The sequence below is a fragment of the Penaeus chinensis genome, chromosome 3 (assembly GCF_019202785.1).
Source record: "Penaeus chinensis breed Huanghai No. 1 chromosome 3, ASM1920278v2, whole genome shotgun sequence".
Lineage (NCBI taxonomy): Eukaryota > Metazoa > Arthropoda > Malacostraca > Decapoda > Penaeidae > Penaeus > Penaeus chinensis.
In genome coordinates this window covers 42,056,391-42,066,390 of record NC_061821.1, presented here as the reverse complement: position 1 = coordinate 42,066,390, position 10,000 = coordinate 42,056,391, and the positions used below count along the sequence as shown (strand labels likewise).

The window sequence follows — 10,000 nt, the reverse complement described above, 5'->3', positions numbered from 1 at the left end:
GATCTCCAGACTGTAGAGTTTTTTTGTTTGTTTTTTAGTTTTCTTCACCCGTCATCAAGGGAAATTTCTTTTTTTATGATTAACAGCATGGAAGAGAGATATTTCTTTACTCACTAATTCTTAATTTAATTTTCTTTATCACTTCCAATATTAAAATACGTAAAAGAAGTATTGTGAATTGATAAAGTTCTTTAGTTTGTGAGTATGGTTGCTAACTGTTACGATACTGTAGATTAGACAGACCTAATTAAGGAAAGAAGATAATCAAATACTTGTAATGCTTTTACTATTTCAGGAATTGCATAATACAAAGATTGAGCAATTGATAAAAATGATAATAAGTATATAATCTTTAATGATAAGGGCTGGAGTGAGTTAGGATGACAAAGAGTGTGAGTCATAGGCTAAAATGGAGAACATTGCAGGTGTCAAGCTCAATTCCTTCTTGGCGGCTACTTAGATAATGTCGGCCACTTCCCTCTTCCCATACCCCATGATGCAGACAAGGCCAGGCAGGAAAATGTGTGCCCTTGATGGGATGAATTGCAAATGATATGCCTTAGCTATAATAAGCAGTGTTTTTTGAGAGTAGCTTTGGGTGAATAATATTTGTTTTTATTAATATATTTGAGTTTGATATAATGAAAGTATACAATGCTGCATACATCCTGTAGCAACATTGTAAACTCTCATGTAATACCAATGGCACGATTTTTTACTAGCATCTTTTTCAAATTCATTTTTTTTTTTCTAGTGACAGATGTGTGTGATAGCTATAGTAGTTAAAAGTAATAAGCACATTGTGTGAATGAAGAATTGTTGACCCATATTAATATTTGAATTTGGACATTTAGACTTGCAATGCTTATGTATGATAATTGCAAGCTCAACCAAAGTTTTATTATCATATATATACTACAAGCACACATGCAGATACACACACACACACTACACACACATGCACATGCCACACACATGCTTACGCACACACACACACACGTCATGCACACACACACACGTCACACACACACACACATACCACGCACACACACCACGCACACATGCCACGCACACAAGCCACACACACACGCCACGCACACATGCTACGCACACGCAAACACACGCCACACACACATGCACACGGTTAAATTTAATTTCTCTTATTGTAAAATATCTGATAACTTGTCTGATATGGTATGGTTACTTTTTGGTAGCCTGATTGGAAAACTTAATTGTCCCAATTTATCAGGCCAGTCAGTTTGCAAGCATTGATGTATAGTTTATTTTGAAGAAAAAAAAAGTAGTTCCCAGAAGCCTCCTTATAAGTTTGAGACTAATGTAGTCGACTATTGGTCAGCCCACATAGCTTGAGATAAGCTAACACCATATTGTGGGTGGTATGACAAGGAAAACTGTATTGAATGAGGCATTAAAAAAAAAAACATAAAAAGGTTGGTTGCTGGCTATAATGAACTCAAAGCCAAATTGGAAGCAGAGAAACCAGTAAATTTGATTCTGAGGAGGTTGAATAAAACCTAGAAAAGGAAGTGGACACTTTTGCTTAAAAGCTAGAACACTTAAAAAAAAAGAAATATGTGATAAGATGTTAAAAGTTATCAGAGTACTTGAAACTAAGGAAAATTAATTACAAAAGGCCAATGATGAAACTGAAGTCTAAGAAGAAACAATGTTGAAGCAGTATTTTCTGATATAAGTCAAAGAAACCATTAATGCAGTGGGAAACAGTTATAAGAAACTCATTGGTAATGTACTCAATTAATGTTAACAAGTATAGAAAAGATATGAAATACATGTATTTCTGATGAAGATATAATCAAAACTGGTCAAATACATCTCTTGTATTGTGAAGGTATTCATTCTCATTCATGTCTTTTTTACAATGTACTCAAACTATGAATCCCATATTATAGTAGAATATTTAGAATGGGCAAAAAAGGCCAGTTGAAGGGACAATTTCAACAAAAGTGCTAACTGTCATAATGAAATTGGCTAGAAAGCATGCATAATGCAAAAAAGTTCGGATAATGGAAAATTTATGCTAGAGAGTGAGAAAAGTTCTTATAAAGAGACCGAGAAGAAGTTGCTTATTAGAAGGTTTAGAGGTTTCCAGGCCAGGCAAGTGTACTTCAAGAATCGAAAAGCAGAAAATTTAGTATTTGCAGTAATAGCACTAACTCAGTTGTTTATTTTACACATTGCTAGAAAATAAAAAAAAATAGGGCAAACTGCTTGAGAAGAACCTGATATTAGGCAAGCAATTTGTATGTAGGGAGGGTGGAGTGTACCATGCTAACCATTCACAACAGGATTTCCACAGTTAGCTGCTCAAAAATTAAAAGTGTGAGAAACATACTTTTACCCTGCCATCTCCCTTTTGGCTGCATAAATTAGAGTAGGCTTGAACACACACAGCATAGGTACTTGTCACCCAACATTTGGGCTTAGTTTGCCATGACATGATTAGACACCATCCAATGAAAGTGTTGTAAATTGCCATTGATTTACATGTTAGAATTGCAGAATTGTAAGAGTGAAACTGTACATAGATGAATTTCAAGAAGGCTTATGACAAAGAATCAGTCAATCGACTGATATGGAAACCAAAATATATAAATATGTGTTCTTTTGAAGGACAAATGAACACAGATTAACTCCACCAACTACATAGTGTGAATTACGTTGTTCACACCATCAGTTAGCTTGAAGCTGTGAGTAAAACACTGATTTGTTTTCATATTTGCTCAATCTCAAGACTGCAAATAAAGGATTTTGATGTGGATATTTTTCAACAGCTCTTAATTTGAGTATCAATAGTTACGGGTAATTTTTTATTTTGTTTAATTCAATGCCGCGGGAAAAATGTTGTGCTCATTTTTTTTTTTTTTTGTGAAAGGTCTCTGCACATGGCTCTGCAAGTGCTTAGCCATAAAGGAGTCAATTAGTAGACCTTGTGACCTTGTCTGATTTCACCTTTCCTTAAATTTGCAGGAAAAACATTTTTTATACTAATGCTATCCATGATGTTATTTTTGTTATAGATCTTATAATGCTGTTATAGTAACAGCATTATCGGAAAATGTAAAATATTTTCGAAAATCAAGGAAAAGGGTATACAGGTGACACAGGCAGTACTCGTAATTGGCTCATTGGTGACTTACTACAAGTGTAGCCATATATGTGTAAAAACAATTAATAAAGCAAATAAAGTTGATTTATGTTGATTTGGGAATCAAGAATAATAAGTAAAAAATAAATGTTTGAATAAAGAGATTTTTAGTCAGAAAAATAGAATTGGAGACTTGTCTGACAGAGTAACAATTCATTAGGGTGATTAAGAGGATTGATAATAGAAAGTGTTTGAATATGTTTCACAACTGCATGACAGGAACAAATGTACATGATAGGCAGCAAGTTTATCTTGGGGAATTTAGGAAGGGATCATGGCTATAATGTATATAATGGATTCCCTAGTTGTCATGGAATCCACAGATGTGTAAACATGGCCCTCCTTTCTGTCAGATGTCTGTCTGTATGTGTACACACAGTATATATACTTACACAAAAATAGATAGATTGAGAGATTTGAATATGTCAAATCTATAAGAGCAACTACTATAACTGACATCCAGAGCACTTCCTTAGTTATTAGTACCAGCATATTACTCAAGCTTTATACACTCGATACTGGGAATCTGGAATAAAACTTTTTTGGGGAAAGCTAAGTACCAAATTATGCGGTTTCCATTTTGATAACAAGACTTGTTCTGCCTTGGCTTTGTGTCTCATTAATGCAGATATGTTACTTAGAATAATTTCCCATTTTACAGTTTATTTTTCTGGATTACTGGTAGTAGCACATGAGAGAAAAAGTTGACTAGATGGGATGAAATCAATCATACCTTTGCTAGTCATTCATATCTGTGGGGTGGTGGGGGAGTTTACCAGTGGAGTAACATTTTGTTTGTGCTTTTAGCAGAATCCTCCAGACATGTCATATATATGGTTATGTTCCTGCATGTATATGTATTTTTATAGATATGCACATATTTATATTAACATTCATATACATATATTCATATATATATGTGTGTATATGTATGTGTGTGTGTGTGTGTGTGTGTGTGTGTGTGTGTGTGTGTGTGTGTGTGTGTGTGTGTGTGTGTGTGTGTGTGTGTGTGTGTGAATGCATACATACATACATATACATATACATATACATATACATATACATATACATATACATACACATATATATACATACACGCACACGCACACACATGCACACTTTTTTTTTTTTTTTTTTTTTTTGGGGGGGGGGGGGGGTAATTAGTGTTTTCACACTAAGTGATATTGGTTTTCCTAGTATGGAAGGTCTCAGATTTAAGAATACTGTTGGTGTTCTGTATTTAATTTTTTTTAAACAAAGTGTATGCATGACTGTTTTGAGTGTGTGTATACTAATGGCATGTTCATTGTAGCTGCATTGGGAGAAATAGCTGTGCTCATGTAGTGTAGGCGTATTTTTGCTGTGATTAATCTTTAAGGCATTTGCATATTGGATTTTGAAGTTAAGTATGTAGATTTGTTTTTGAGAAGAGCCTGGACTTTTATTGTTGGCTTGTGTGCTGTAGATCAGAATTAGACTTCAGCTGGCTATAATTCTCTTTCAGTTATATTAGTCTATTTACATTTCTCAGAGGGGTATTTAGACACTTTCTTATTAGTTGATTGGTAATATTTTGCGACTACTTTACAGAATTATATGAGCTTGTTGATGGTTATGGTTCATTATTTCATTATATTCATTTGTTTTATTTATGAAAATGCAACTTTAAAAAGCAAAGATGGGAAGTCCAGTGGGTCATATATAATGATTTTCCTTGCCCAAATGCTTATCTTTAAGGCCCTCTGTCCTCAGTTTGACTCTTCAGAGTAGGGAGGAAGGTCAGTAAAAGGTCAGTCAGTGATATCAAATGAAAGAAAATACATGTTTTGGAATTCAACTCTTAATCTGTAGTATTGATAATTCTGCTGCACCTGGAATAGATGAATCAGAGGGATTTCTGATCTCTATGTTGTAGATCATACTTCTATTGCATGTTTTAAAATATCCCCTCCACAAGTGCAATTGTTATTCTGCTACTGATTATAAATGCATTATTAATGAAGATTATCACCCTTGAAAATATTTTAGATGTAAAGAAAATAGAAACATAAAATTGTTTAATGTAAAGAAAAGTCGACTGTTTTCTCATTTAGCGTTCCTTAAAAGGCAAAAATTTATAGGACACAAATATAAAGGAAAGTGTATGAGCTCATTTATTAGATTTAATAAACACACACACACACACACACTGTGGCTCAATGTCAATACTTTCAATTTCATAAGTTTTCAGTTCTATTCTTTATATGCAATATATAAGTTATACATGCAATCAGTTAATTTGGCCAGTCTCATTTTAACTTTTTAAGAATATATTTTCTTGAGATGGATGTGCACTGATTGAGGATTGCTAAAGGGACTTTTAGCTTGAATGCAATGTGTGAAGTTCAGTTGACATCACTTTTCTAAGAATTTCTTCTGTATATCATTTGCTCTGTTGCAGACAAATAAATGAGAATACAGCACATGCTCAGTTCATTAATATTTGTAATTGTAGATGCATAAATTTATATTTATGAAAAGTATGTATGAATCTATAAATATTTGAATATGTATATGTATATTGTAAAAATGCTTGGAGTTGTATGAATTAACTACATAAATACATATATATATATATATATATATATATATATATATATATATATAAGTAGGTACAGCACACACACGCACTCACACGCACACACACGCACTTACGCGCACTTACGTGTGCTCACGTGTGCTCACACGCACTCACGCGTGCTCACACGCACTCACACGCACTCACACGCACTCACGCGTGCTCACACGCACTCACACGCACTCACACGCACTCACGCACACACACACACACACACACACACACACACACACACACACACACACACACACACACACACACACACACACACACACACACACACACACACACACACACACACACACCAAACACTACACACACACTACACACACACACACACACCACACTACACACACTACACACACTACACACACCACAAACACCACACATTTTTCAGAGAAAGTTTACAAGATTAGATATATATTCAAAATCGGTACATAGTAAAATGTCAATAATACAAGGTGATGCATGAACCTTTGTTTTATCTTCAGTTGTTTTATCTTCAGTGTTAACTATCTTTTAATTTAGAAAAATAGTTTTTCTTTTCTTTTACTAAAACTTTTATATTCATGACTATGTTATAATTGTAAAATCAATGATTTTTCTCATTTCAGGCTCCTCAAACATAGCAGTACCAACCTCCCCAAACCTAGCTCCCAGCCTCTCCAGTGTCCCTGATATACATAACGTTTCTTCATCTCCATCCCCTGTCTCTCCTTCATCCTCCAGTATCTCTTCCCCAGTCCGCCCTCTCTCACCACTCCTCCCACCTCTCTCTCCTCCCCCTCCTCAGACTGCAAAACTAAGTGCAGATGATGGAGGCCTTGTTTCACCTCCATTGTGTACAGTAGCATCATCACCACAAGCTTTCAGCTTTCTAACAAGCCCTTCTTCTCAAGCAGCAGTAACAGCTTCTTCACCATCCTCCTCCAACTCCTCTGTTTCACCACCTCCATTACCCTCATCATCCCCCCCACCATTATTCTCGTCATCTCCACTCAGCCCTACTTTGGGCTCCATGTGTATTTCGACAAACTCTTCCCCTGTGGTCAGTTTAGCTTCAAGTTTGTCCTCTACATTAACCCCATCTGCTTCAGTAAAGAATAATTATTGTTCCTCTATACCTGGTGTGCCACCTCCCTTACCTCTCACTGATCCTCCTGTTCTCCTGGCCCCTATGGATGGCGAGGAACTGGAACCCCCCCATTCCCCTCTCGATGTATCAACACCTCTCACTATGGATGGGATGACTGCCTTGCATCTTGCGGCACATGGAAACAACTGGCAGTAAGTCTTTTTAATTTTAGTTCTTTAAAACCTTTTAGAAATTAGAAAACGTGGTTTTACTGTTTACCAGAGGCAAACATGCTTTTGTTATACTCTGTAACCAAAGATAACTGAAACCTGTTAGTACTAAATTCACTCTACTGTAAGCAGAGAAACAAATATATTATTCATCCAATTGTTTTCCATAGCTTTATTTTTAACCCAGAAATTCAACTTTCTCACCTTTTGCTCTTGCTGTGCTAACTCTTTTTCTATCCGTCACTCTCCCCTGTGCTTCTTCCCAGGGGGCCCAAGCATAGACCAGATGCGAGGGCCATAATGTCAAGTGAGTGAGGGCATTCTTTTTCTTGTGCTGACAAGGGGAATTTGCTTATGTACAGTTGTGACATACAGTGTAGAATTATTAAAATTTGGTTGTTAGGAGGGAAAAGCATAGTTGTAGGTATGACTAGCTAAGATTCTTGGTATTTTTGTGATGCAGAGGTTACCTTTGTATGTTTCATGCATAATTATGAAAGAGAAATACTTTACTGCACTTAGTCATATGTATGGTTAATGTTTCATTGTTAATTATATTAAAATGATTGATGGAACAGTTGCTAAGTAGAACAGAGAGACAGAGATGATAGTGGATATATGAAAAAAGTGTCTTGAGAAACATAGGGTGGAAATAGCATGAGCGCTATTGTATGTAGTATGTAGCTCTTATATTTTCAAAGGAATGAAAGTGCAGGTTTGGACATGAGGGATAGCTTTGATCTTGAGCATATGTAGTTTGACTGAGATATACATTTGTGCTATGTTGATTGGCTTTTACATTACATTTTTTGTGAATGGTATTGCAGTCACATAGGTTCATGTAGCTCCTCTTCCCATTATTTTAAAGAGTTGAGGCATATTCATGTTGATGTGCAGTAAAACCCTGCTGAAATCCAGACATGTATAGTATTAATAAACAACACTTGAAATAAATGTGAAGGTGTAGAATGTCATTTAAAATTAAACAAATTATTCTACATTTGTTAGTTTCTACCAAACCTAAAAATATTTATCTTTGTGTGCGATACAGGTATCCCACCCGGAATCCATTTATCTGCAAGTAGACTTTTTATGCTCCTTCCATCAGATTCATAACATAGGTTGGGTAGCTGGTAGGCCCATAGTGCAGCCAGCAAAAAGTTAATAGCACCCAAAAAAGAGTTGCTGCTGTGGGTGTCAAGCACTTGTTTGGTAACCAGATATATTTCATGAATTAGTATGACCTAATGATTAAGAATCTTTTCAAATGAGAACTTAGACTTTGTCCCAAATTCTGGACTAGTCATATCCATGGTTATAAGATCACATGTATAATTAAATGGTCTTATTTACATGTTTTTAAGACCCAAGTATGGGGATGCCTAAATGGATGAGGGATTAACTGGGAAAATAAAATCAAGTATTGTTTTTCACCATGTTTGCATTATAAATTTGGAACTGTGAAATAAGAATGGTCTTAAACATTCAGAAACACCATGTTTGGAAAGTGCTAAATGCAGGATCAAATTAAAAAAAAAATGGAATAGATGGTTACCAGCCACTGTACTTATGAATGAAATGCATCTGGTTCAATTTTCATTATTCACTTTTTTTTTCTCAAAAGAAATATAAGCTTCATAAAAAAAGGTTTTGTATTTATATAATGATTTTTAAAGTAACCCTGAATTGTTTATTTCTTTCAGATATCACATACATTTGACCCCACTATTGTTCTTGATTCAGAATCCTGGTGTGCAACCTTCACTTTGTTTCATATTGACTATAACATCAATTGTACCAAAGTTGTACTAAACTTGTTTAAAACTTTTGACTTTGTATTATTTTGCTTAAGGTAAACTTTTTAAATATATACTACATTGATAATGCACACAGTTTTTGTGTACTGGTCATATCCATAAGTGTTTTCCTCATTGTTGCAGCTGTTAGTATATCTTGTAACTGGATGACTAGATCAGCTATCCCCTACAAAAATAAAATATATTTCTTATTTAAGGAAGGCACATAATTTTATTTCTGAGAAGTGATGATTGAGACTAATATTGGCACAAAGAAAAGTGTGATTTGCTTCATAATATATTTGTCCATGCCTTGCTTATTTTGTTTTGTGCTCTGAACTATGATATGACATGTAATGTCACATATGTTATGTTATGTGTATTGAAATGTTGGATCTGAGTGCCTCACGTCAGGCAGGTGACTGGTCTACTCAAGGTTGTATGTGGTAAACAGAGGTTTACTTGTTTGGGCCAGACTGTGGTATTTGAGGGGGAACAGCCCATGAAAAGTAGGATTAGTTGTTTTTTTAGCATCACTTCCTAAAAGTGTAGAGAGAGGGGGATAGTTGTATTTCATGCACTTTTTATTATTCACTCATTTGTCTGGTTTATGCAAAGCCCAATACATCATTCTGAAATTCTATCATAAATGGGTTAAAAAAAGTAACTCTATATATTCTACCCTCTGAGCATTATCATTATCATTATTATTTTAGATATATATCATGCTTTTGTAATTTTTTGTACTCCAGTGTCAATGTTGTTGTATAAGCTGTGTTGAAGGGATATGGTGACTAAGACTGCTTATCTATTTTGTTGGTAATGATTTTGATTGATTTTTACTTTTTTTTTTATATATATTTTGACATTTAGGAGCATTTTCATAGTAATAACTTGGGTATACCTGTATAAGAAATCTGATTTTGTACCTGATTGATTGTATTTCTTTTAAGATTATGTTAGTTATTTTTCAGTGGTGTATAACAACTTGATTTTAATCAATTATATTGTGCTGGGTTTTACTGTTATCACATGATACTAATATCTGTTGTTCTGGAAAGAAATTTAGAAATAGTTTGTATGAGCCCTTTTTGA

The 10,000-nt window shown here is 34.7% G+C and overlaps 1 protein-coding gene across 2 annotated transcripts in view; it reads left to right on the top strand.

The window, feature by feature from the left end:
* LOC125039742 (cortactin-binding protein 2-like) overlaps window positions 1-10,000 on the top strand; it is an 82,632-nt gene that overhangs the window by 62,642 nt on the left and 9,990 nt on the right. For both annotated transcript variants that reach the window (XM_047633995.1, XM_047633987.1), the window contains one exon: window positions 6,419-7,091. In XM_047633995.1, coding sequence (XP_047489951.1) covers window positions 6,419-7,091 — 673 coding nt within the window. The remainder of the gene's footprint in view (window positions 1-6,418; window positions 7,092-10,000) is intronic.